Source organism: Gorilla gorilla, chromosome 4 (genome assembly GCF_029281585.2).
Source record: "Gorilla gorilla gorilla isolate KB3781 chromosome 4, NHGRI_mGorGor1-v2.1_pri, whole genome shotgun sequence".
NCBI lineage: Eukaryota > Metazoa > Chordata > Mammalia > Primates > Hominidae > Gorilla > Gorilla gorilla.
In genome coordinates this window covers 179743167-179770864 of record NC_073228.2, presented here as the reverse complement: position 1 = coordinate 179770864, position 27698 = coordinate 179743167, and the positions used below count along the sequence as shown (strand labels likewise).

The window sequence follows — 27698 nt, the reverse complement described above, 5'->3', positions numbered from 1 at the left end:
TGCAGAAACTCACTCCAAATAAATTACCTACCAAAATATTTACATAATGGTGGAAATATTCCAAAATTCAATATTTTGGGATTTATACACAAAAGATAAACAAATTAGAGGCCAAGAGGCTGCCGGAAGGGAAAAACGGGGCCTGGGAAGGCCGTTGTGAGGAATGAGCTGGGCCTAAAGAGGCCACTGGCAGGCGGGAGCTGGGCCTGCCGAAGCGGCCGAGAGGCAGGAGCTTTGGACTCGGGAGGCCGCAGTGAGGCGAGAGCTAGCTGGGCACGGAGAGTCCGCTGTGAGTCCGCTGTGAGTCCGGGCCCGTGCAGGCCTTTGAGAGGCAGTAGGCCGGGCCTGCAAAGGCCGACTGGAGGTCAAGTTCTGGGCCTGAAGAGGCCGCCAAAAGTCAAAAGCGGGGCCTGGGAAGGCCGCCGAGAGCCATGAGCTGGGCTGGGCCAAAAGACGCCACTGGGAGGCAGGAGGAGCTGGGCCCGGGGAGGCCGACTTGCTGCTCTTCCAGGCCCAATTCCAGGCCGACTTGAGGACGACTTGGGCCTGCAGAGGCCGCCGGGAGGCCCCAGCTGGGCCTAGAGGAGCCCACCGACCGGAGGCCGTTTGGGGCCTGCAGATGCCATTGGAGGGCAGGAGCTGAGCCTGGAGAGGCCACCGTGAGGCCTGAGCTGGGCCTGGGGAGCTTGGCTTCGGGAAGTGGTGGGCCTACCAGGGCCGCTGGGAGCTGGGCAGGAGCTGAGTCCAAAGACATTGTTGGGAGGCCAGAGTCCGGCCTGGAGACGCAGCCGGGAGGAAGAGCTGGGCCCGGAGAGGACGCCGGGAGGCTGCAAGTGGGTCTGGAGAGGCCGATTTGAGGAGGCCCGGCCGATTTGAGGAGGCCCGGCCTCCGCCTCCCACATGGCGGCCTCTGCAGGCACAGCTGTTTCTCCTGGCTGCATCTCCCGCCTCCCAGCAAACAAGCTTTTTTGGCTCAGCTCCCGCCTGCGTTTGTAGACCCCGAGGTTTCTGCAACCAAGCTCTTCAGAGCCACATCCCGCCTCCCAGTACCTGAACAGTCCCAGCTCCGGCTGGAGGCGAGCGTCTGCAGGCCCCGCTGTTGCCTCCCAGGGGTGTCTCCAGGCCCAGCTCTCGCCCCACGGCGACCCCCCAGGCCCAAGTCCCTGCCTGCCTCCCAGCAGCCCGCGTGCGACCCTGCTCCTCCCTCACGGTGGCCTGTTGAGGCAGGGGCTCACGCTGACCTCTCTCAGCGTGGGAGGGGCCGGTGTGAAGCAAGGGCTCACATTGACCTCTCTCAGCCTGGGAGGGGCCGGTGTGAGGCAAGGGGCTCAGGCTGACCTCTCTCAGCGTGGGAGGGGCCGGTGTGAGGCAAGGGCTCACGCTGACCTCTCTCAGCCTGGGAGGGGCCGGTGTGAGGCAAGGGCTCACGTTGACCTCTCTCAGCCTGGGAGGGGCCGGTGTGAAGCAAGGGGCTCACGTTGACCTCTCTCAGCCTGGGAGGGGCCGGTGTGAGGCAAGGGCTCACGCTGACCTCTTTCAGCCTGGGAGGGGCCGGTGTGAGGCAAGGGGCTCAGGCTGACCTCTCTCAGCGTGGGAGGAGCCAATGTGTGGCAAGGGCTCACGCTGACCTCTCTCAGCCTGGGAGGGGCCGGTGTGAGGCAAGGGCTCACGTTGACCTCTCTCAGCGTGGGAGGGGCCGGTGTGAAGCAAGGGGCTCAGGCTGACCGCTCTCAGCCTGGGAGGGGCCGGCGTGAGGCAAGGGCTCACGTTGACCTCTCTCAGCCTGGGAGGGGCCGGTGTGAGGCAAGGGGCTCAGGCTGACCTCTCTCAGCCTGGGAGGGGCCGGTGTGAGGCAAGGGGCTCAGGCTGACCTCTCTCAGCCTGGGAGGGGCCGGTGTGAGGCAAGGGCTCATGTTGACCTCTCTCAGCCTGGGAGGGGCCGGTGTGAGGCAAGGGGCTCAGGCTGACCTCTCTCAGCCTGGGAGGGGCCGGTGTGAGGCAAGGGCTCACGTTGACCTCTCTCAGCGAGGGAGGGGCGGGTGTGAAGCAAGGGCTCACGCTGACCTCTCTCAGCGTGGGAGGGGCCGGTGTGAGGCTAGGGGCTCACGCTGACCTCTCTCAGCGTGGGAGGGGCCGATGTGAGGCAAGGGCTCACGTTGACCTCTCTCAGCGTGGGAGGGGCCGGTGTGAGGCAAGGGGCTCACGTTGACCTCTCTCAGCGTGGGAGGGGCCGGTGTGAGACAAGGGGCTCACGTTGACCTCTCTCAGCGTGGGAGGGGCCGGTGTGAGGCTAGGGGCTCAGGCTGACCTCTCTCAGCGTGGGAGGGGCCGGTGTGAGACAAGGGGCTCACGTTGACCTCTCTCAGCGTGGGAGGGGCCGGTGTGAGGCTAGGGGCTCAGGCTGACCTCTCTCAGCGTGGGAGGGGCTGGTGTGAGTCAAGGGCTCACGCCGACCTCTCTCAGCGTGGGAGGGGCCGGTGTGAGACAAGGGCTCACACTGACCTCTCTCAGCATGGGAGAGGCCGGTGTGAGGCAAGGGCTCACGCTGACCTCTCTCAGCCTGGGAGGGGCCGGTGTGAGGCAAGGGGCTCACGCTAACCTCTCTCAGCGTGGGAGGGGCCGGTGTGAGACAAGGGCTCACACTGACCTCTCTCAGCGTGGGAGGGGCCGGTGTGAGGCAAGGGCTCACGCTGACCTCTCTCAGCGTGGGAGGAGCCAGTGTGTGGCAGGGGCTCATGCCTCTGGGCAGGGTACCAGAGGCATGGGCATCAACAGGCCACCGTGAGGGAGGAGCTGGGCTGCACGCGGGCTGCTGGGAGGCAGGCAGGGACTTGGCCCCGGGAGGCCACCGTGGGGGCAAGAGCTGGGCCTGGAGAGGCCCCTGGGAGGCAAGGGCGGGGCCTGCAGAGGCCGTTCTCCAACCATTGCTGGGCCGTACAGGCCACCGGGCGGCAGGAATTAGGCCCGAAAAACTTGGCTGGAGAAAGTTCAGGGCCTACAAAGGCGGTTGGGAGCTGGGCAGGAGTTGAGCCAAAAGAGCTTGCTTACTTGCTGGGAGGCATGGCTGGGAGATGCCCACTTCAGGACAACTTGGGCCTGCAGAGGTCGCCGGGAGGCCCAAGCTTGGCGTGGAGGAGCCCACCGACCGGAGACCATTTGGGGCCTGCAGGTGCCATCAGAGGGCAGGAGCTCATCGTGGAGGGGGCACCGTGAGGCCTGACCTGGGCCTGGGGAGCTTGGCTTGAGGAAGCTGTGGGCCGACCAAGGACGCCAGGAGATGGGTAGGCACTGAGTCCAAAGAGGTTGTTGACAGGCAGGAGTCGGGCCTGGAGACGCAGCCAGGAAGAGGAGCTTGGCCCGGAGAGGATGCCCGGAGGGTGCAAGTGGGTCTGGAGAGGCCGACTTGAGGAGGTTCTGAGCTTGGAGAGGCCGCTGGAAGGGAAAAACTGGGCCTGGAAAGGCTGTTGTGAGGAATGAACCCCATGGGCCTGAAGAGGCCACTGGCAGGCGGGAGCTGGGCCTGCCGAAGCGGCCGAGAGGCAGGAGCTTTGGACTCGGGAGGCTGCAGTGAGGCGAGAGCTAGCTGGGTGTGGAGAGTCCGCTGTGAGGCAGAGGCTGGGCCTGTGCAGGTCTTCGGGAGGCAGGAGGCCGGGCCTTGTCGAGGCCTGCAGAGGCCACTGAAAGTCCAAAGCGGGGCCTGGGAAGGCCACCAGAGGCATGAGCTGGGCTGGGCCGAAAGGCCACTGGGAGGCAGGAGGAGCTGGGCCTGGAGAGGCTGACTCAAGGAACTTTTGCACCCTGAGAAGCCACCGAGAGGCCGGAGCTGGGCCTGGGGAGGCCGACTTGAGTACGACTTGGGCCTGTAGAGGCCGCCGGGAGGCAGGAGCTGGCCCTGGACAGGCCGACTTGACGACAGTCTGGGCCTGCAGAGGCCGCCGAGAGGAAGAGCTGGGCCTGGAGAGGCCGACTGGAGTAAGTTCAGGGCTTGGAGAGGATGCACAAAAGGCAACGCTCAGCCTGGAAAGTGTGCTGTGAGGCATTAGCTTGGCCTACACAGCATTTGGAGGCAGGAGCTGGACCTGCAGAGGGTGACTTCAGGATGATTTTGGCCTGCAGAAGCCTTTGGGAGGAAGAGCTTGGCCTGGACCGGCTGACTGGAGGAAGTTTTGGAACTGGAGTATGCGTCAAAAAGCAAAAGTTAGGCTAGGAAAGGGCACTTCGCAGCATGATCTTGGCCTACAAAGGCAATTGCGAGGCAGGAGCTGGGCCTGGAGAGGTCAACTTGAGGAGATTTTGGGCCTTCATAGGCCACCAGGAGGCAGCAGTTGGGACTAGAGAGTCTGACTTGAGTAAGTTTTGGGCCCGGAGATGACGTTCTGGGACAGGAGTTGGGCCTGGAGAGGCCACCGTGAGGCAAGAGCTGGATGTAGAGAGGCCAGTGTGAGGCAAGACCTGGGCCTGTCTAGGCTGCTGGGAGACAGGCAGGAATCTGGCCAGGGAAGGTTGCCATGAGATAAAAGTTGGGCCTGGAAAGGCCCTTGTGAAGCATGAGCTTGGCCTAAAGAGGCCACTGGGTGGCAGGAGCTGGGTGTGTAGAAGCTGCTGAAAGGTTGGGAGCTTGGCTTGGGGGGTCCACAGTGAGGCAGATGCTGGGCCTGAAGAATCTGCTGTGAGGCAGATGTTGGGACTGTAGAGGCTGACGGGAGGCAGAGGCTGGGCCTGGAGGGGCCACCAAGATGCAGGAGCTGGGCCTGGAGAGGCTGCAAAGAAGCATGAGCTGGGCCTGGTGAGGTCGACTTGAGAAAGCTCAGGGCCTGGAGAGAAGGCTGGGAGGCAGGAGCTGGGTCTAAAGAGGCCATTGTAACGATGGAGCTGTGCCTGTGGAGGCTGTTGTGAGGCCGTAGGCTCATCTGCGGAGACTGCCGTGAGGTAGGCTATGGGCCTAAATAGGCCATTGTGAGTCATGAGCTTGGTCTGTAGACGCTGACTGGAGAGAGTTCTGGGCCTGGAGAGGCTGCCGGGAGGTAGGAGCTGGGCCAAAAGATGTAAGCACATTTGCATTTATTAGGCACTTTATTTCCATTATTACACTGTAATATATAATAAAATAATTATAGAACTCACCATAATGTAGAATCAGTGGGCGTGTTAAGCTTGTTTTCCTGCAACTGGATGGTCCCACCTGAGCGTGACGGGAGAAAGTGACAGATCAATAGGTATTAGATTCTCACAAGGACAGCGCAACCTAGATCCCTCACATGCACGGTTCACAACAGGGTGCGTTCTCCTATGAGAATCTAATGCTGCTGCTCATCTGAGAAGGTAGAGCTCAGGCGGGAATGTGAGCAAAGGGGAGTGGCTGTAAATACAGACGAAGCTTCCCTCACTCCCTCACTCGACACCACTCACCTCCTGCTGTGTGGCTCCCTAGGGCTCCATGGCTCAGGGGTTGGGGACCCCTGCTCAAGTGCATCCAAAGCGACCCTTCCCACACCAGTCTTCATAGTGGTCAAGGGCAGCAACCACTTAGCTCCCAAGGCATGTGCCTCAGCTGGCATTTCATCACAATCAACAGTAAGTGGTAGCTTGAGTCACTGTGAGGTCACTTCCTGGAAATCACCAGCATCCCATTTCCCACTGGCAAAGAGCTCAGCACTGCCCCCTGGGAAACCAAACCTATGCCCAAATCCCATCTGTGTGGGTTTATCTCCTGGGACCCTTCCTAACATAGTAGTCAGAGGCCAATCAGGAAGCATAAACCACTCAAAAGTTTAAAGTGGTAAAATTTAATACGGAGAATTATTCATTATAACAGGTGAACAGCATAATGAGAGATTGGCTAGCGCAAAGTAAAGAGAACTCTAGAGAATACAGGACTAGCCCAGGCCAGGCATGGTGGCTCATGCCTGAAATTCCAGCAATTTGAGAAGCTAATGCAGGAGGATTGCTTAAGGCCAGGAGCTAGAGACCGGTCTGGACAACACAGTGAGACCCTGTCTCTATCCAAAAAAAAAGAAAAAAGTTAGCTGGGAGTGGTGGTGCACACTTGTAGTCCCAGCTACTCGGAATGCTGAAGTTTGAGCCTGGGAGGTCAAGGCTGCAGCGAGGCATGATTATGCCACTACAGTCCAGCCTGGTGACAGAGCAAGACCCTGTCTCAAAGAACAAAACAACAACAACCATTTACAGACAGAAAAGAGATAGAGCTAATAAGCTGAGGAAAGATGTTGAAATGTGACAAGTAAAGTAACATGAGGTCTTTTGTCTATTTAAAATAATCAAACAAAAAATGACTTACTAAATTATAATACCCTGTGCTGGCAAAGGTGCAGTGAAATGGGCACTTTCTTATACTATGAGGGGTGTTTAAATTGTGTATAAGCCTTCCAGGGTAAAGCCTGTCAATTTTTTAAAATAATGGAGACAGGGTCTCACCATACTGCCATACTGCCTCCTCCAACTCTTGGCCTCAAGCAATCCTCCTCTCTTAGCCTCCCAAAGTGCTAAGATTATAGCTGGGAGGCACCCAAAACCCTGTCAATTTACATCAAGGGTAATGAGAATGTCCATTCACCATGTCTCACAGTAATCTTACTTCTGGGGAGACAATTCAATCTAAACAAAAGGTCATCTGCACAAACACAGTAAAAATCTGGGAGTAACTGAAGACAGAGTTGGTAAGTGAAATAAGAAACAGTTATAAGAAATTAAACTATGATATCTATAGGCACCTGGTATAAAAGGTCAGTTGATGTTAGCTGCTACTTTTTTGTTGTTTTGAGACAGGGTCTCACTCTGTCACCCAGGCTGGAGTGCAGAGGCCTGATCATGACTCACTGCAGTCTCAGCCTCCCTGGGCTCAAGTGATCCTCCCACCTCAGCCTCCCAACTAGCTGGGACTACAGGAACATGCCACCACACTAGGCTAATTCATGTATTTTTCTGTAGGGATGGTGACTCCCCCTTTGTTTCCAAGGCCTATCACAAACTCTTGGCCTCAAGCCATCCTCCTGCCTCAGCCTCCCAAAGTGTTGCGATTACCAGTGTGAGCCACCACACCTGGCCAGCTGCTACTTTTATCAATATTATTATTATTCCACTCAATTAAAAATTATTATTTTCAAGGCTATGCAACAGTACGTTATCCTACAGCGTAATTGTAAAAACATATACAGTCATCGTCCCTCAGTATACAGAATTAGTTCCAGCCCCCCATCTCTGCATATACCAAAATCCATGCTTACTCACGTTTCGCTGTCACCCCTCTGGAATCCACGTATACGAAAATTCCAAATATTAGTTGGGCATAGTGGCAAGCACCTGTAGTCTCAGCCACGTGGGAGGTTGAGGTGGGAGGATCGCTTCAGCCTGGAAGGTTGAGGCTGTGGTCAGCTGCGATAGCACTACTACACTCCAGCCTTGGACAACAGAGGGAGACCCTGTCTCAGAAAAAAAAAACAAAATACAACAGGTTAGAAACTGTAATGAGGTCTGTTGGGCAAAATTCCATCTAAGCAGAGTATAAATTAATAAAGCAAATCGTGATAAATTAGTACGATTGACTTTCTGGAGTTTCTGACAATAAAAGTAAGGAAAATGCAGAACACAAAGACAGAGAGTAAAAAGAGAAATTAGGAAAGCATTCTACATGTTGAATAGGAAGACGCTGGCCATGTTCGTGCAGCGGCAGTATGTCGTGACATGACATACCTTGGAGAGAAGTTAACAGATGAGGAAGTTGATAAAAATCATCAGAGAAGCAAAATACTGGTAGCGACACTCAAGTAAACCATGAAATTTCCATAACTTATGTCAGCAAAGTGGGAATATTGTACAGTGTGTGTTGAAGTTCCTATACAACATTGTTTATCTGCCTTTTGTTTGTTTGTAAGGAATGTATATACTAAAAGTTCTTCTTGCTGTCAAAAGAATATGTGTGAATAAGTCATTTTAACTTATTCTTCTGTTTTTCTTTTATCTTCCTGCCATCATCCCACAGCCTTACTTTAGAAATTTTTTCTTTAGAAAATTGAACAAGTGCTCCTTGTGGTGGCACATACCTCTAGGATGGGAGGCAGGGGTGGAAGGGTCACTTGAGGCCATTAGTTTGACACCAGCCTGGCCAACAAAGTGAGACCCCATGTCTACAAAACAATTTAAAAATTAGCCAAGTATCGTCATGTATACCTACAGTCCCAACTACCTGAACTTACTGAGAAAGTTCAGGGCCTGGAGAGAAGGCCGGGAGGCAGGAGCTGGGTCTAAAGAGGCCATTGTAACGATGGAGCTGTGCCTGTGGAGGCTGTTGTGAGGCAGTAGCCTCATCTGCGGAGACTGCCGTGAGGTAGGGTATGGGCCTAAATAGGCCATTGTGAGTCATGAGCTTGGTCTGTAGACGCTGACTGGAGAGAGTTCTGGGCCTGGAGAGGCTGCCGGGAGGTAGGAGCTGGGCCAAAAGATGTAAGCACATTTGCATTTATTAGGCACTTTATTTCCATTATTACACTGTAATATATAATAAAATAATTATAGAACTCACCATAATGTAGAATCAGTGGGCGTGTTAAGCTTGTTTTCCTGCAACTGGATGGTCCCACCTGAGCGTGACGGGAGAAAGTGACAGATCAATAGGTATTAGATTCTCATAAGGACAGCGCAACCTAGATCCCTCACATGCACGGTTCACAACAGGGTGCGTTCTCCTATGAGAATCTAATGCTGCTGCTCATCTGAGAAGGTAGAGCTCAGGCGGGAATGTGAGCAAAGGGGAGTGGCTGTAAATACAGACGAAGCTTCCCTCACTCCCTCACTCGACACCACTCACCTCCTGCTGTGTGGCTCCCTAGGGCTCCATGGCTCAGGGGTTGGGGACCCCTGCTCAAGTGCATCCAAAGCGACCCTTCCCACACCAGTCTTCATAGTGGTCAAGGGCAGCAACCACTTAGCTCCCAAGGCATGTGCCTCAGCTGGCATTTCATCACAATCAACAGTAAGTGGTAGCTTGAGTCACTGTGAGGTCACTTCCTGGAAATCACCAGCATCCCATTTCCCACTGGCAAAGAGCTCAGCACTGCCCCCTGGGAAACCAAACCTATGCCCAAATCCCATCTGTGTGGGTTTATCTCCTGGGACCCTTCCTAACATAGTAGTCAGAGGCCAATCAGGAAGCATAAACCACTCAAAAGTTTAAAGTGGTAAAATTTAATACGGAGAATTATTCATTATAACAGGTGAACAGCATAATGAGAGATTGGCTAGCGCAAAGTAAAGAGAACTCTAGAGAATACAGGACTAGCCCAGGCCAGGCATGGTGGCTCATGCCTGAAATTCCAGCAATTTGAGAAGCTAATGCAGGAGGATTGCTTAAGGCCAGGAGCTAGAGACCGGTCTGGACAACACAGTGAGACCCTGTCTCTATCCAAAAAAAAAGAAAAAAGTTAGCTGGGAGTGGTGGTGCACACTTGTAGTCCCAGCTACTCGGAATGCTGAAGTTTGAGCCTGGGAGGTCAAGGCTGCAGCGAGGCATGATTATGCCACTACAGTCCAGCCTGGTGACAGAGCAAGACCCTGTCTCAAAGAACAAAACAACAACAACCATTTACAGACAGAAAAGAGATAGAGCTAATAAGCTGAGGAAAGATGTTGAAATGTGACAAGTAAAGTAACATGAGGTCTTTTGTCTATTTAAAATAATCAAACAAAAAATGACTTACTAAATTATAATACCCTGTGCTGGCAAAGGTGCAGTGAAATGGGCACTTTCTTATACTATGAGGGGTGTTTAAATTGTGTATAAGCCTTCCAGGGTAAAGCCTGTCAATTTTTTAAAATAATGGAGACAGGGTCTCACCATACTGCCATACTGCCTCCTCCAACTCTTGGCCTCAAGCAATCCTCCTCTCTTAGCCTCCCAAAGTGCTAAGATTATAGCTGGGAGGCACCCAAAACCCTGTCAATTTACATCAAGGGTAATGAGAATGTCCATTCACCATGTCTCACAGTAATCTTACTTCTGGGGAGACAATTCAATCTAAACAAAAGGTCATCTGCACAAACACAGTAAAAATCTGGGAGTAACTGAAGACAGAGTTGGTAAGTGAAATAAGAAACAGTTATAAGAAATTAAACTATGATATCTATAGGCACCTGGTATAAAAGGTCAGTTGATGTTAGCTGCTACTTTTTTGTTGTTTTGAGACAGGGTCTCACTCTGTCACCCAGGCTGGAGTGCAGAGGCCTGATCATGACTCACTGCAGTCTCAGCCTCCCTGGGCTCAAGTGATCCTCCCACCTCAGCCTCCCAACTAGCTGGGACTACAGGAACATGCCACCACACTAGGCTAATTCATGTATTTTTCTGTAGGGATGGTGACTCCCCCTTTGTTTCCAAGGCCTATCACAAACTCTTGGCCTCAAGCCATCCTCCTGCCTCAGCCTCCCAAAGTGTTGCGATTACCAGTGTGAGCCACCACACCTGGCCAGCTGCTACTTTTATCAATATTATTATTATTCCACTCAATTAAAAATTATTATTTTCAAGGCTATGCAACAGTACGTTATCCTACAGCGTAATTGTAAAAACATATACAGTCGTCGTCCCTCAGTATACAGAATTAGTTCCAGCCCCCCATCTCTGCATATACCAAAATCCATGCTTACTCACGTTTCGCTGTCACCCCTCTGGAATCCACGTATACGAAAATTCCAAATATTAGTTGGGCATAGTGGCAAGCACCTGTAGTCTCAGCCACGTGGGAGGTTGAGGTGGGAGGATCGCTTCAGCCTGGAAGGTTGAGGCTGTGGTCAGCTGCGATAGCACTACTACACTCCAGCCTTGGACAACAGAGGGAGACCCTGTCTCAGAAAAAAAAAACAAAATACAACAGGTTAGAAACTGTAATGAGGTCTGTTGGGCAAAATTCCATCTAAGCAGAGTATAAATTAATAAAGCAAATCGTGATAAATTAGTACGATTGACTTTCTGGAGTTTCTGACAATAAAAGTAAGGAAAATGCAGAACACAAAGACAGAGAGTAAAAAGAGAAATTAGGAAAGCATTCTACATGTTGAATAGGAAGACGCTGGCCATGTTCGTGCAGCGGCAGTATGTCGTGACATGACATACCTTGGAGAGAAGTTAACAGATGAGGAAGTTGATAAAAATCATCAGAGAAGCAAAATACTGGTAGCGACACTCAAGTAAACCATGAAATTTCCATAACTTATGTCAGCAAAGTGGGAATATTGTACAGTGTGTGTTGAAGTTCCTATACAACATTGTTTATCTGCCTTTTGTTTGTTTGTAAGGAATGTATATACTAAAAGTTCTTCTTGCTGTCAAAAGAATATGTGTGAATAAGTCATTTTAACTTATTCTTCTGTTTTTCTTTTATCTTCCTGCCATCATCCCACAGCCTTACTTTAGAAATTTTTTCTTTAGAAAATTGAACAAGTGCTCCTTGTGGTGGCACATACCTCTAGGATGGGAGGCAGGGGTGGAAGGGTCACTTGAGGCCATTAGTTTGACACCAGCCTGGCCAACAAAGTGAGACCCCATGTCTACAAAACAATTTAAAAATTAGCCAAGTATCGTCATGTATACCTACAGTCCCAACTACCTGAACTTACTGAGAAAGTTCAGGGCCTGGAGAGAAGGCCGGGAGGCAGGAGCTGGGTCTAAAGAGGCCATTGTAACGATGGAGCTGTGCCTGTGGAGGCTGTTGTGAGGCAGTAGCCTCATCTGCGGAGACTGCCGTGAGGTAGGGTATGGGCCTAAATAGGCCATTGTGAGTCATGAGCTTGGTCTGTAGACGCTGACTGGAGAGAGTTCTGGGCCTGGAGAGGCTGCCGGGAGGTAGGAGCTGGGCCAAAAGATGTAAGCACATTTGCATTTATTAGGCACTTTATTTCCATTATTACACTGTAATATATAATAAAATAATTATAGAACTCACCATAATGTAGAATCAGTGGGCGTGTTAAGCTTGTTTTCCTGCAACTGGATGGTCCCACCTGAGCGTGACGGGAGAAAGTGACAGATCAATAGGTATTAGATTCTCATAAGGACAGCGCAACCTAGATCCCTCACATGCACGGTTCACAACAGGGTGCGTTCTCCTATGAGAATCTAATGCTGCTGCTCATCTGAGAAGGTAGAGCTCAGGCGGGAATGTGAGCAAAGGGGAGTGGCTGTAAATACAGACGAAGCTTCCCTCACTCCCTCACTCGACACCACTCACCTCCTGCTGTGTGGCTCCCTAGGGCTCCATGGCTCAGGGGTTGGGGACCCCTGCTCAAGTGCATCCAAAGCGACCCTTCCCACACCAGTCTTCATAGTGGTCAAGGGCAGCAACCACTTAGCTCCCAAGGCATGTGCCTCAGCTGGCATTTCATCACAATCAACAGTAAGTGGTAGCTTGAGTCACTGTGAGGTCACTTCCTGGAAATCACCAGCATCCCATTTCCCACTGGCAAAGAGCTCAGCACTGCCCCCTGGGAAACCAAACCTATGCCCAAATCCCATCTGTGTGGGTTTATCTCCTGGGACCCTTCCTAACATAGTAGTCAGAGGCCAATCAGGAAGCATAAACCACTCAAAAGTTTAAAGTGGTAAAATTTAATACGGAGAATTATTCATTATAACAGGTGAACAGCATAATGAGAGATTGGCTAGCGCAAAGTAAAGAGAACTCTAGAGAATACAGGACTAGCCCAGGCCAGGCATGGTGGCTCATGCCTGAAATTCCAGCAATTTGAGAAGCTAATGCAGGAGGATTGCTTAAGGCCAGGAGCTAGAGACCGGTCTGGACAACACAGTGAGACCCTGTCTCTATCCAAAAAAAAAGAAAAAAGTTAGCTGGGAGTGGTGGTGCACACTTGTAGTCCCAGCTACTCGGAATGCTGAAGTTTGAGCCTGGGAGGTCAAGGCTGCAGCGAGGCATGATTATGCCACTACAGTCCAGCCTGGTGACAGAGCAAGACCCTGTCTCAAAGAACAAAACAACAACAACCATTTACAGACAGAAAAGAGATAGAGCTAATAAGCTGAGGAAAGATGTTGAAATGTGACAAGTAAAGTAACATGAGGTCTTTTGTCTATTTAAAATAATCAAACAAAAAATGACTTACTAAATTATAATACCCTGTGCTGGCAAAGGTGCAGTGAAATGGGCACTTTCTTATACTATGAGGGGTGTTTAAATTGTGTATAAGCCTTCCAGGGTAAAGCCTGTCAATTTTTTAAAATAATGGAGACAGGGTCTCACCATACTGCCATACTGCCTCCTCCAACTCTTGGCCTCAAGCAATCCTCCTCTCTTAGCCTCCCAAAGTGCTAAGATTATAGCTGGGAGGCACCCAAAACCCTGTCAATTTACATCAAGGGTAATGAGAATGTCCATTCACCATGTCTCACAGTAATCTTACTTCTGGGGAGACAATTCAATCTAAACAAAAGGTCATCTGCACAAACACAGTAAAAATCTGGGAGTAACTGAAGACAGAGTTGGTAAGTGAAATAAGAAACAGTTATAAGAAATTAAACTATGATATCTATAGGCACCTGGTATAAAAGGTCAGTTGATGTTAGCTGCTACTTTTTTGTTGTTTTGAGACAGGGTCTCACTCTGTCACCCAGGCTGGAGTGCAGAGGCCTGATCATGACTCACTGCAGTCTCAGCCTCCCTGGGCTCAAGTGATCCTCCCACCTCAGCCTCCCAACTAGCTGGGACTACAGGAACATGCCACCACACTAGGCTAATTCATGTATTTTTCTGTAGGGATGGTGACTCCCCCTTTGTTTCCAAGGCCTATCGCAAACTCTTGGCCTCAAGCCATCCTCCTGCCTCAGCCTCCCAAAGTGTTGCGATTACCAGTGTGAGCCACCACACCTGGCCAGCTGCTACTTTTATCAATATTATTATTATTCCACCAATTAAAAATTACTATTTTCAAGGCTATGCAACAGTATGTATCCTACAGCGTAATTGTAAAAACATATACAGTCGTCGTCCCTCAGTATACAGAATTAGTTCCAGCCCCCCATCTCTGCATATACCAAAATCCATGCTTACTCACGTTTCGCTGTCACCCCTCTGGAATCCACGTATACGAAAATTCCAAATATTAGTTGGGCATAGTGGCAAGCACCTGTAGTCTCAGCCACGTGGGAGGTTGAGGTGGGAGGATCGCTTCAGCCTGGAAGGTTGAGGCTGTGGTCAGCTGCGATAGCACTACTACACTCCAGCCTTGGACAACAGAGGGAGACCCTGTCTCAGAAAAAAAAACAAAATACAACAGGTTAGAAACTGTAATGAGGTCTGTTGGGCAAAATTCCATCTAAGCAAAGTATAAATTAATAAAGCAAATCGTGATAAATTAGTACGATTGACTTTCTGGAGTTTCTGACAATAAAAGTAAGGAAAATGCAGAACACAAAGACAGAGAGTAAAAAGAGAAATTAGGAAAGCATTCTACATGTTGAATAGGAAGACGCTGGCCATGTTCGTGCAGCGGCAGTATGTCGTGACATGACATACCTTGGAGAGAAGTTAACAGATGAGGAAGTTGATAAAAATCATCAGAGAAGCAAAATACTGGTAGCGACACTCAAGTAAACCATGAAATTTCCATAACTTATGTCAGCAAAGTGGGAATATTGTACAGTGTGTGTTGAAGTTCCTATACAACATTGTTTATCTGCCTTTTGTTTGTTTGTAAGGAATGTATATACTAAAAGTTCTTCTTGCTGTCAAAAGAATATGTGTGAATAAGTCATTTTAACTTATTCTTCTGTTTTTCTTTTATCTTCCTGCCATCATCCCACAGCCTTACTTTAGAAATTTTTTCTTTAGAAAATTGAACAAGTGCTCCTTGTGGTGGCACATACCTCTAGGATGGGAGGCAGGGGTGGAAGGGTCACTTGAGGCCATTAGTTTGACACCAGCCTGGCCAACAAAGTGAGACCCCATGTCTACAAAACAATTTAAAAATTAGCCAAGTATCGTCATGTATACCTACAGTCCCAACTACCTGAACTTACTGAGAAAGTTCAGGGCCTGGAGAGAAGGCCGGGAGGCAGGAGCTGGGTCTAAAGAGGCCATTGTAACGATGGAGCTGTGCCTGTGGAGGCTGTTGTGAGGCAGTAGCCTCATCTGCGGAGACTGCCGTGAGGTAGGGTATGGGCCTAAATAGGCCATTGTGAGTCATGAGCTTGGTCTGTAGACGCTGACTGGAGAGAGTTCTGGGCCTGGAGAGGCTGCCGGGAGGTAGGAGCTGGGCCAAAAGATGTAAGCACATTTGCATTTATTAGGCACTTTATTTCCATTATTACACTGTAATATATAATAAAATAATTATAGAACTCACCATAATGTAGAATCAGTGGGCGTGTTAAGCTTGTTTTCCTGCAACTGGATGGTCCCATCTGAGCGTGACGGGAGAAAGTGACAGATCAATAGGTATTAGATTCTCATAAGGACAGCGCAACCTAGATCCCTCACATGCACGGTTCACAACAGGGTGCGTTCTCCTATGAGAATCTAATGCTGCTGCTCATCTGAGAAGGTAGAGCTCAGGCGGGAATGTGAGCAAAGGGGAGTGGCTGTAAATACAGACGAAGCTTCCCTCACTCCCTCACTCGACACCACTCACCTCCTGCTGTGTGGCTCCCTAGGGCTCCATGGCTCAGGGGTTGGGGACCCCTGCTCAAGTGCATCCAAAGCGACCCTTCCCACACCAGTCTTCATAGTGGTCAAGGGCAGCAACCACTTAGCTCCCAAGGCATGTGCCTCAGCTGGCATTTTGTCACAATCAACAGTAAGTGGTAGCTTGAGTCACTGTGAGGTCACTTCCTGGAAATCACCAGCATCCCATTTCCCACTGGCAAAGAGCTCAGCACTGCCCCCTGGGAAACCAAACCTATGCCCAAATCCCATCTGTGTGGGTTTATCTCCTGGGACCCTTCCTAACATACTAGTCAGAGTCCAATCAGGAAGCATAAACCACTCAAAAGTTTAAAGTGGTAAAATTTAATACGGAGAATTATTCATTATAACAGGTGAACAGCATAATGAGAGATTGGCTAGCGCAAAGTAAAGAGAACTCTAGAGAATACAGGACTAGCCCAGGCCAGGCATGGTGGCTCATGCCTGAAATTCCAGCAATTTGAGAAGCTAATGCAGGAGGATTGCTTAAGGCCAGGAGCTAGAGACCGGTCTGGACAACACAGTGAGACCCTGTCTCTATCCAAAAAAAAGAAAAAAGTTAGCTGGGAGTGGTGGTGCACACTTGTAGTCCCAGCTACTCGGAATGCTGAAGTTTGAGCCTGGGAGGTCAAGGCTGCAGCGAGGCATGATTATGCCACTACAGTCCAGCCTGGTGACAGAGCAAGACCCTGTCTCAAAGAACAAAACAACAACAACCATTTACAGACAGAAAAGAGATAGAGCTAATAAGCTGAGGAAAGATGTTGAAATGTGACAAGTAAAGTAACATGAGGTCTTTTGTCTATTTAAAATAATCAAACAAAAAATGACTTACTAAATTATAATACCCTGTGCTGGCAAAGGTGCAGTGAAATGGGCACTTTCTTATACTATGAGGGGTGTTTAAATTGTGTATAAGCCTTCCAGGGTAAAGCCTGTCAATTTTTTAAAATAATGGAGACAGGGTCTCACCATACTGCCATACTGCCTCCTCCAACTCTTGGCCTCAAGCAATCCTCCTCTCTTAGCCTCCCAAAGTGCTAAGATTATAGCTGGGAGGCACCCAAAACCCTGTCAATTTACATCAAGGGTAATGAGAATGTCCATTCACCATGTCTCACAGTAATCTTACTTCTGGGGAGACAATTCAATCTAAACAAAAGGTCATCTGCACAAACACAGTAAAAATCTGGGAGTAACTGAAGACAGAGTTGGTAAGTGAAATAAGAAACAGTTATAAGAAATTAAACTATGATATCTATAGGCACCTGGTATAAAAGGTCAGTTGATGTTAGCTGCTACTTTTTTGTTGTTTTGAGACAGGGTCTCACTCTGTCACCCAGGCTGGAGTGCAGAGGCCTGATCATGACTCACTGCAGTCTCAGCCTCCCTGGGCTCAAGTGATCCTCCCACCTCAGCCTCCCAACTAGCTGGGACTACAGGAACATGCCACCACACTAGGCTAATTCATGTATTTTTCTGTAGGGATGGTGACTCCCCCTTTGTTTCCAAGGCCTATTGCAAACTCTTGGCCTCAAGCCATCCTCCTGCCTCAGCCTCCCAAAGTGTTGTGATTACCAGTGTGAGCCACCACACCTGGCCAGCTGCTACTTTTATCAATATTATTATTATTCCACTCAATTAAAAATTATTATTTTCAAGGCTATGCAACAGTACGTTATCCTACAGCGTAATTGTAAAAACATATACAGTCGTCGTCCCTCAGTATACAGAATTAGTTCCAGCCCCCCATCTCTGCATATACCAAAATCCATGCTTACTCACGTTTCGCTGTCACCCCTCTGGAATCCACGTATACGAAAATTCCAAATATTAGTTGGGCATAGTGGCAAGCACCTGTAGTCTCAGCCACGTGGGAGGTTGAGGTGGGAGGATCGCTTCAGCCTGGAAGGTTGAGGCTGTGGTCAGCTGCGATAGCACTACTACACTCCAGCCTTGGACAACAGAGGGAGACCCTGTCTCAGAAAAAAAAAAAACAAAATAAAACAGGTTAGAAATTGTAATGAGGTCTGCTGGGCAAAATTCCATATAAGCAAGGTATGAATTAATAAAGCAAATCTAACACACACACAAAGCTTCTACCTTGTCTGTCATGGTCTAACGCATGTCTTTTCTGGATGTGATTTCTTTTTTTTTTTCTTTTTTCGAGACTGAGTCTCACCCTGTCACCCAGGCTGGAGTGCAGTGGCGCGATCTTGGCTCACTGCAACCTCCACCTCCAAGGTTCAAGCGATTCTCCTGCCTCAGCCTCCCGAGTAGCTGGGACCACAGGTGTGTGCCAATACACCCGGCTAATTTGTGTATTTTTTAGTAGAGACGAGGTTTCAGCATGTTAGCCAGGCTGGTCTCAAACTCCTGACCTCAGATGATCTGCCTGCCTTGGCCTCCCACGTGCTGGGATTACAGGCGTGAGCCACTGCGCCCAGCAGGATGTGGTTTCTTGAGGATCCTTTCAGGGCTTTGGCCTCTCCCAGCTCCTATCCCACTATTATTAGGGTCACAGAGGAGGAGGTCAAGACTGGGATTTACCCATGAAGCCTTTTTGGATGAAATCAGCTGGATATTGGCTGGGTCACTTTGTTAAAGACCAGAGCCTGGGGTGGGAAGCCTGTGCCTGTTTGGATGTCAGAGCCCACAGCCATGGGACCCTGGCGCTGCTTCCTAACCAGTTTGGCCCTATTTGCCTTGGAAGCATTTGGGCTGTGGGGTCAAATGGTCCCATGCTCTGATCTTGGCCTTGGCGCTTGCTGGCTGCATGAACATGAGTACATCTTGTCACCTGTCCCAGTTTCAGTCTCTCTATTCTGGGCAGAAGGATTTTCTCACCGACAAGGACTAAGTACCCTCCTGTAGGCTCAGGACTAGGGGAGAGCTTGTACACGATAGAGGAGATGCTCGATCGTGTTCTCTCTCCAAGTCCTGCTTCTCATGGATTTAAGGGGCTGTGGAGGGCCTGACTGCTGTGCTGAGTTAGGCCCGGGGCCTGCCAGTGGAGTTCTAAGGCCTTTAAAGAGTTTAAGAGTTGTGTTTTAGGAAGACCACCTGGGGCAGTGTGGAAATGTCATGATCGAGGGAGAGAGTTTCTTGAAGCAACTCCGTCTAGTGCAGAGCTTCTCAAGCTAGGGTGCATCTAAGTATCTGGAGGAGCTGTTAAAGCACGTGTTGCTAGATCCCACTCTGAGAGTTTTATTTTTGTTTGTTTGTTTGTTTGTTTTTTGAGACGGAGTCTTGCTCTCGTTGCTTAGGCAGGAGTGCAATGGTGCGATCTCGGTTCACTGCAACCTCAGCCTTCCTGGGTTCAAGCAATTCTCCTGCTTCAGCCTCCCCAGTAGCTGGGATTACAGGTGCCTGCCACCATGTCCGGCTAATTTTTTTTTTTCTTTTTGTATTTTTAGTAGAGATGGGGTTTCACCATGTTGGCCAGGCTGGTCTCATACTCCTGACCTCGTGATCCGCCCACCTCGGCCTCCCAAAGTGCTGGGATTACAGCTGTGAGCCCAGCCGAGAGTTTGATTTTCTAACATTCTCAGGGGTCGCTGTTGCTGCTGCCGCTAATGTTGGTAAAGTGGTTAGTCAGATAGATACAGGGTCCTTGCCCAGGGTTTAAACCCTTGCTGGGTTTAAACTTTAGATCTTCTACTTGTAGCTAGCTATGTGGCCTTGGCTAGGTCCTCTAACCTGTGTGAGCCTTAGTTTCCTCATCTGTAAGTTGGAATGCTACCTACTTCCTAGGATGTTGTAAGAATCCCATGATTTAACGTGTATAATCCCTCAGCACAGTGCCTGTGGTCAGCATTTAATAGAGGATCGTTTTATTATTTTATTAATACCAGTAAGGAGGCTGTTGCAGAAGTCCAAGGGAGAGACGAAAGAGAGGCTGAACGAGGCTCGTGGCTGAGGGATGGAGGGCATCTGTTTCCTCAGTGGCTCAAAGCCTATGATCCTCCCTCATAGGAGAACACGTTGCTTCCTTCCACAGCGGGAACTTGCTGAAAACCTGTCGGCTGGTGCCTGTGTGTCCTCTAGAGGGCAGTGGAGTCAAGGCTGAGGATGGAGCATTGTGTGCCCTCGGTTGGGGCTGGTCTGTGCGTTCAGCCTTTATTCCCTGTTCTGAAACCCAATTGTGTATTTGCATTGGACTGTCCCCTCCTCCTTGCTCTGTGTACTTGCTGACGCTTTTTGGAAAACACATCACAGGGCACCTCTGATTTCCTGCTTGTCTTGTAGCCTGGGATTAGCAGTAGCTGAAGCGTGCTGCTTTCTGGCAGTTGTGTTTATTTCTCAAGGGCACAGGCTGTACAGATCATGGGGGCCTGCTCCCTGCAGCTCAGCTGAGCCTAGGATGAACCACAGTTGCTCTTATGCCAGTTAAAAACTTGGGGCCTGTTCCATCTTGCATTTCCTCCCCCGCTTCCCAGTCCTCGCCCGCACCCTTTGATCCTGTGAGTGGAGAAATGAAGAGAACTCCAAATCCTTAATCCATTTTGAAGGCCGGCTGGCAGCAGGGCTTTCTATGGGCCTGGTAAGCAGCCCTAGTTGAATCATTTTAGAGAAGGGCAGGTATTCTTTCAAGGTTATAGAAAGAAAAAAAAAAACAAACCAGAAGCACATTTATAATATTGGACAGTATACCTTGTCCCAAGCCCTGCACATTTACTTTATTCCATAATAATAATAAAAGGTACTAGTGACAGCAGCATCCGCTCACTGATTGTGTGGTATGAGCCAGGTGCTATGCTAAGTGATTTTCATGTGTTAACTCTTCTAAGCCCGGTAACTGCCCGTGAGATTATTAATCCTGCAGAAACTGAGGCTCAGGGAGGTCCCAGTAACACACATCGGGCCAAAGAATGGTGCTATTAGAAATTCAGACCAGTGTGTCTGACTCCAGTTTGCTAAAAACCTGCCTGCTGTCCAAGCTCCAGAATCACTGGGCATGGTCGATTCCATTTTCAGCCCAGCTCTTTCCAAAAGACATTAGGCATTAGACAGGAGAAAGCCATGGTTTTTACAAAGCAGTCTGTTTAGTATTCATGATCCTATAGCATAAGATTCAGTTAAGAGCAGGGATTCAGGGCCAGATTGCCTGGGTTCAAGTCCTGGCTCTGCCACTTATCATCTTTGCAACCTTGGGCAAATTCTTTGATGTCTGAGCCTTAGTTTTTTCATTTGTAAAATGGGGGATAATAGTAGCCACCTCATTGGTTTTCTCTGAGGGTTAAATGAGTTAATATATGTAAAGTGCTTAGATTAGTGCTGGGCACTAAGTAATACCTCAGTAGATGGTAGCTATTGTCATCATCATCATTATTCTTAACCATTATGCTGTATTCACCCATATATTCTCAGTGCCTGACTTATATTAGGGGTTGGTGAATATTGAATAAAATGATCCTTTGGATTCAGATTTTTTTTTTTTTTTGAGTTGGCGGGTGCCAGGAGCTAGCTTGATATAAAAATGAATCAATGTTAGACCCTTTCCTCAGGACTTCTCAGTCTGGTTGGAGAGGCCAGGCATGTGTGTGAATTACCGTAAAAGGCAGAAACATACCATGGAGGTCCTGATGTGGGCGAAAGCACTTTTGGACTGGGGTGCAGGCCATGGGCCAGCTTCAGAGGAGGTGGCTTTGGAATTAGGCCTTGAAAGGTGGGAGGAGGAGGAGGGGAAGAGTGGGTTGGAGTAGAGAATTCAGGCTTCTCTTGGGCCTCATATACCAATAAGTTCACAAATGAACATTGAGTCAGATTGGGTTTTTATTCATTCAGCAAATATTCATCCAGGATGGTTGGAATCAGGCACTGAGACATCGTGATGGCTTTGAACTAGGCCCTGCCGTCAAGTGCCCTGGGTCTAATGGGACAACAGCCAAGGAAACAAGTGATGGTTATTCAGTGTGATGAGGGGCAGTATTGACTTGGAGCCTCTCAGATGTGGGTGAGAGGCACCCGAGTCAGACTGGTTTAAGCAGAAAGGAAATTCACACTGGCTCATTTATCTGGAATATATTCAAGTGTGGCTGGATTCGGGGGTCTCAAAATATGTCTTTAGGAAACTGCTTGCCTCTTTCCCCTGCTTTTCTCTGTGTTGGCTTCACTCTTTGGCAGATTGTCCCTTTGCAGTGTCACAGGTGGCCTCCGGAAGCTCCTGGCTTCCAAGTCACCAGCTCAGGGAACCCCAGCAGAAGGAGGATGCCTCTTGATCAGTAGTTTCCTCTGGAGTTGTGGAATTGAATATCACAGGACACTATCAGTCATATGCATCCACCATGGCTGCAGGGATTGCCTGCCCACCCCTGCGAGGAGTACAGAGATACAGGGCATATTAGTTTTGCCCAAATCACATGAGCTGAGGTGGGTGGTGGGGGGAGGGAACTGCTATTTCACAAAGAAAATTCAGATGCTATCACCAGGCAAAACCCACAGATGTCCACTGCAGCTACCACCATGGAACAGAATAATTCACCCATTAAGCACCTGGCTTGGGACTCCAGTTCCCAGGGATGGAATCCCAGCTCCACCATTTACAAGTTGTGTGACTGTGGCTGGGTCACTTCACCTGTCAGCCTGAGTCTCGGTGTCCCATCTGCACAATAGGAGTGATGGCCCACACTGCCAGCTTGAATCAACGTGAAAGCACCTTGCAAAGAGTCCAGGCAGGCTCGGGCAGGCGGCACTGCAGTTTGGGGTGGCACGAACTATGATGTCTCTGGCATGTTATCCGACCAGTTCCAGGGCAGCTGTCTGCAGAAAGCAGCCGGTCGTAGCACAAAGAGTCAGGCTGTCCTGGGTTCAAAGCCTGAACCTCCCACTTACGAGCTACATGTTCCTTCATGATGATCACCTTTCCTGCCTCCCAGGGTTGTTGGAAGTGTCAAGGGGACATGTAGACAGCCTGGCACACTTTGTTTTGGGAATGGTGATAGCTGTGTTCATAGTACAATTGCTACTCCACAGCATGCCAGGAGTCCAGGTGTGAATCTAATGGGGCAGACCCCATACTCTGTGAACAAAAGCCCATCTTTCTGGATAAAGGGTGCATTTGGCTAGCAGCCAAGGGCCCTGGGAAGGCTTTGTGCAGCCCGGCCCTTCCCTCCTTCCATTCAGCGAGGGGTGGGTACAGCCTCATGGAGGTTCATGTTTCACTATTAATTACCCCCCAGGCTCTTTTATCAGCCTGTCTGTCATTTCCACCACAAGGCTGTCAGCCAGACAGTTGGAACAGAATCTCATTTGGAGTGTGTTTGCTCTTCTCCCCCATTTTGCTGGCAGAGATCTGGGATCAGCTCTGCATTAGGACAAGTTGTAAGTAAACACACATTTGCTCAAATGTGGCCCTCCTCCCATTCTGTAGCCTTATCTTGGATTTGGGCAGCTTCAAATCAGGGAGCCAGTGTATTTGGAAAATATCTAAAAGTCGTTTAATTCAACCTACCCACTTTACAGAAGAGTAAATGGAAAATTGGAGGTTAGGTCGCTCATGTTTATATGAACTATTGAGGATACAGATAGAGCTGGAAATCAGGTCTTCCAACTGTTAGTCCAAAACTTTTCCCACAAAAACCTGGCGCTTCACTCCAGTAGCACATATTGAACATCTACTAGTATATTCCAGGCCCTCTTCTAGGCCCTATAAAAACAGAGTTGAATAAGAAATAATCTCTGCCCTTGAAATGCCTAGGAACTTTCCATTCACTCATCCATCCATTTGTACGTTCATGTTTCTGTCCATGCAATCACTGATCTGGTGTTTGTCTTATCTGTTTATCTCACTACCCATCCATCCCCCCATTCGTCCTTTATCTACTCATTTTTCCATTTGTCTCCTCTCTCCATCCATCCATGAGTACATCTGTTTATCTCTTTATCCATTCATCCAGCCATCAGTGTGTCTATAAGGCCCAAGTCCTAGGCTGTGCTGGGATGGAGATAAGTAAGAAACAATCTTTGCTGTTTAGGCTTTTACATCCAGTGCAGACAGACACAGAAACCTGCCTCAAAGGATGTATAAAAGGCTCTCGTACATAAGAAAGGACTTGCAATTCTGCCTCGTATTTCTGTGAAGGCTTCATTCTAAGGGTTGAAATAGTGCTGCATCTGGATAGGAGTTTCCCAGTGGGGAAGATGGGGAAGAACCTAGGCTGAGGGAACAACAGGAGCAGGGGCGTGAGGCTGTGCGGTGGGTGTAGGAGGAAGAGGAGTTTCATGTCATTTGATGACTCCTTCAAGGAGCAAACTGGCCAGTTATAGTCAAGAGGGGTTGTCAAAGCCTATTTGGAGAGGACCTTGAATCCCAGAGCCAGAATGCCACCCTATGCGCGTTTGCGAGGCACTGTAAGATTTTCAGCAGGAAGTGACATAGGTAGGTGAGCATTTCAGAGAGACCACTCCAGGCAGTAGGATTAGAGGCAGAGGGACTCAAGTGTGAGGAGTGTTTAGAGCCTGTTCTGACAGCCTTAGGATAGTTGACATCCTGCCTGAATCAAGGTGTCCATAGCAGAGATAGGGCCTGCAGGGTGGGGTTTGAGTGACATGTGGAGAAAGTAGAACTTGAATGGTGATGTCAGAGATGTCTGACTGGGGCCGGAGGGGTGGAGGGAGGGGGTATAGATGACAATGCCATTTGCTTAGCTAAAGACCACAGGAGAAAGGGTTGTGGGGGATGCTGCAACAGTAATGCATTCAGTTTTAGACGAGCTGCATTCGAGGTGTCTGTGGGATAGCTGGGGAGGCATTGAGGATGCAGTTAATTATAGGATCTGGAGCTTGTGAGAGATGGGGCTGGGGGGAGCCAGTGAGACATCTGGAGTGTGGAGAGTGCCGACTGCGCGCAGAGCAGCAGAGGCAAAGCCGGAGTGGACGCCTGGCATGGACCTTCTTATTAAAGGCATGGACCTTCTGGACTGCAGCAGGCTGTCCCAGAGAGGGAGGAGAGCGAGGAGTGTGTGAATTTTGCTAATTGTACTGTGGCTATGTACACTGTTGGCATTAGGGGGATCTGAGGGAAGGGTGTTTGGAAATAATGTGTGTTGTCTTTGCAACACTTCTGTAAGTGTAAGATAATTTCAAACCAGAAGTAGATTGTACTGGGTGCAGCAGTGCCTGCTTTACTCATGTGTTATGTTTTTAAATGCCTTTTTTGATTTACATATTGACATGCAATAAATTACACATGTTGAAAGTGTGTGATAAGCATACGATAGTTTGATAAGTTTTGACATACATATTCTCTCATGAAACCCATCACTGCAGTCAGGGTAGTGAATACACCTGTCACTTACAGACAGTTCCTCATATCTCCTTGTCATTCCTCTCTGTGCCTGCACCTCTCCCTGCAATAGACAACTGCTGACCTGCTTTGCGTTACTGTAGGTTAGTTTGTCTAGAGTTTCGTATAAATGGAATCATACAGCATGTACTCTTTTTAAAATTATTACTTAAAAAATTGAGGTAAATTATATATTTAATTTACCATCTTTACCATTTTAAAGTGTCTAGTTCAGTGGTAATAAATAGATTTATAAGGTCGGGCACGATGGCTCATGCCTGTAATCCCAGCACTTTGGGAGGCCGAGGGGGGCAGATCACCTGAGATCAGGAGTTTGAGACCAGCCTGGCCAACATGGTGAAACCCTGTCTCTATTAAAAATACAAAAATTAGCCAGGCGGCATGGTGGAGCATGCCTGTAGTCCCAGCTACTCAAGAGGCTGAGGCAGGAGAATCGCTTGAACCCAGGAAGTGGAGGTTGCAGTGAGCCAAGATTGCATTACTGCACTCCAGCCTGGGTAACAGACCGAGGCTCCATCTCAAAAAAATTTTTAAAAAATTATAAAAATAAAATAAATACATTTATATGTATATTTTCTCCCATCATCACCTCTCTTCCTTCCCCTTCCTGGCCTCTGGTAACAACCAGTCTACTCTCTATCTTCATGAGGTCCACCTTTTTAGCTCCTGCATATGAGTGAGAACATGCAATATTTATCTGTCTATGCTTGGCTTATTTCACTTAACATAATGACCTCTAATTTCATTTATGTTGCTGCAAATGATAGGATTTCATTCTTTTTTATGGCTGAATAATACTCCATAGTGTATTTTTGGTGGAATCTTTAAATTTTTTCTAGGTATAAGATCATGTCCTTTGCAAACAAGGGTAATTTGACATCTTCCTTTCAGATTTGGATGCCTTTTACTTCTTTTTCTTGCCTAATTGCTCTGACCCAGCATGTACTCTTTTGTCTTGCTCCATTTAGTCAGTGTAATTATTTTGAGATTCATCCATGTTGTTTCTTGCAAAAGTAGTTCATTTTTATTTCTGCAGAGTATTCCATTGAATGGATATATCACAATTTGTTTATCCATTTAGCTGTTGGTGGCCATTTGTTTCCAATATGGGGTGGTTACAAACAGCTTCTATGAACATTTGTGTACAAGTCTTTGTACGGATATATATTTCCTCTTCTCCTGGGCAGACACCTAGGAGTGTGATGGCTGCATCATACGGTAAGTGTATGTTTAACTTTACCACCATGAGAGTGCCATTTCCCCCACACCTTTGCCAACACTTGTTATAGCCAGTCTTTTTATTGAAGCCATCCTAATGGGCATGTAATGGTATCTCACTGTGGTTTTAATTTGCATTTTTCTAATGACTTACATTGTACAGCATTTCTTCATGTGCTTGTTTGCCATCTGTATGTCTTCTTTGGTGAAATGCCTATTAAAATATTTTGACCGTTTTTTAAAATTAGCTTGTTTGTTTTCTTATTGTTGAGTTTTGAAAGTCCTTTGTTTATTCTGAATATAAATGTTTAATCAGATATATTCTTCACGAATATTTTCTCCCTGTCCATGGCTTGTCATTTTATTTTTTAAAGTGTCTTTCAAAGTGCAGAAGTATGTAATTTTGATGAAGTCCAATTTATTTATTGAGATCCAGAATACATAAGGAACTCATGTACAAGAACTTTGTTCTTTTATGGATCATGCTTTTGGTGTCAGATATAAAAAAATCTTTGATATGATATTCAAGGCCAAATATTTTTTTCTGTGTTTTCTTCTAGAAATTTTATAGTTTTAGGCTTTACATTTAGGTCTATGATCCATTTTTTAGTTAATTTTTTATAGATGATTACAAGTATGTATCCAAGTTTGTCTTTGTGCATATGGGTTGTCCTAACACCATTTGTTAAGAAGGCTGTCTTTTGTCTACTGCATTTCCTTTGCAGTTTTGTCAAAAATTCGAATATGTATGGGTTTATTTGTTGACCCTTCCTTCTGTTTCACTGATCTGTGTGGCTATTTTGATGCCGATACCATGCTGCCTTGATTAATGTAACTTTATGATTCTTGAAATCTGGTAGTCCTAACCCTTCAACTTCGTTTTTTCAGAGGGGCGTGTGTGTACGTGTGTGTGTGTGTGTGTGTGTGTGTGTGAATTCTAGCTTCTTTGCATCTCCCTATGACCTTTATAATTAGCTTGTCAATTTGTAAGAAAAGCTTCCTAATACTTTAACTGGGGTTATGTTGAATATATGCAACAATTTGGGGAGAATTGATATGTTAATAAACTCTTCTTTTAAAAATTGATTTATAGTATTTGTACATATTTATGGGGTTCATGTGATATTTTTGATAGGGCCAGGAGGCAGAGAAATTCCAGGCAGAAAAGGGCAGGGTCCCTGGCAAGGGCCCCACCCTCAAGCCTGGCCCAAAGTGAGAACTTTACATCCCCGTTTCCTGCACCCCCATCCCCTATCCATAAAAACCCCAGGCTTCACTGGCAGAGGGCAGAGAAAGGGAGAAGAGAAGAAGCAGCTGAATATCAGAGAGAAGCAGTTTGACTTCAGAGGAATGGCTTGATGGTGGGACTTTGGAGAAAAACACCTTCCTGCTCCATCCCCTTTCTAGCTCTCCTTCCCACTGAGAGCCACTTCCATTGGCAATAAAATCCTCCATATTTACCACCCTTC

The 27698-nt window shown here is 48.3% G+C and overlaps 2 protein-coding genes across 12 annotated transcripts; both read right to left on the bottom strand.

Annotated features, from left to right (window-relative positions):
• Nucleotides 1-4227, bottom strand: LOC129533569 (putative uncharacterized protein FLJ44672). The gene is made up of 2 exons (XM_055387101.2): nucleotides 4218-4227; nucleotides 1-4011 (listed from the first exon to the last, which is right to left on the bottom strand). The coding sequence occupies exons 1-2, from the start codon at nucleotides 4225-4227 to the stop codon at nucleotides 3191-3193; spliced, it is 831 nt and encodes a 276-aa protein (XP_055243076.2). The 3' UTR covers nucleotides 1-3190.
• Nucleotides 4006-15803, bottom strand: LOC129533402 (putative uncharacterized protein FLJ44672). 11 transcript variants are annotated; one of them, XM_055386272.2, is made up of 11 exons: nucleotides 15367-15802; nucleotides 15041-15273; nucleotides 14073-14267; nucleotides 11955-12012; nucleotides 11629-11861; nucleotides 10664-10854; nucleotides 8540-8597; nucleotides 8214-8446; nucleotides 7249-7439; nucleotides 5125-5182; nucleotides 4006-5031 (listed from the first exon to the last, which is right to left on the bottom strand). In XM_055386272.2, exons 10-11 carry the CDS (start codon nucleotides 5125-5127, stop codon nucleotides 4237-4239), a joined length of 798 nt encoding a protein of 265 aa, XP_055242247.1. In that variant the 5' UTR covers nucleotides 5128-5182; nucleotides 7249-7439; nucleotides 8214-8446; nucleotides 8540-8597; nucleotides 10664-10854; nucleotides 11629-11861; nucleotides 11955-12012; nucleotides 14073-14267; nucleotides 15041-15273; nucleotides 15367-15802; the 3' UTR covers nucleotides 4006-4236. The 11 variants fall into 11 exon arrangements, 10 of the variants coding, with proteins under 10 accessions (XP_055242247.1, XP_063563042.1, XP_063563041.1 ...); XM_063706972.1 differs by having other exon boundaries at nucleotides 10660-10854; nucleotides 14077-14267; XM_063706971.1 differs by having other exon boundaries at nucleotides 7245-7439; nucleotides 14077-14267.
• Nucleotides 15804-27698: the final 11895 nt, after the last annotated feature.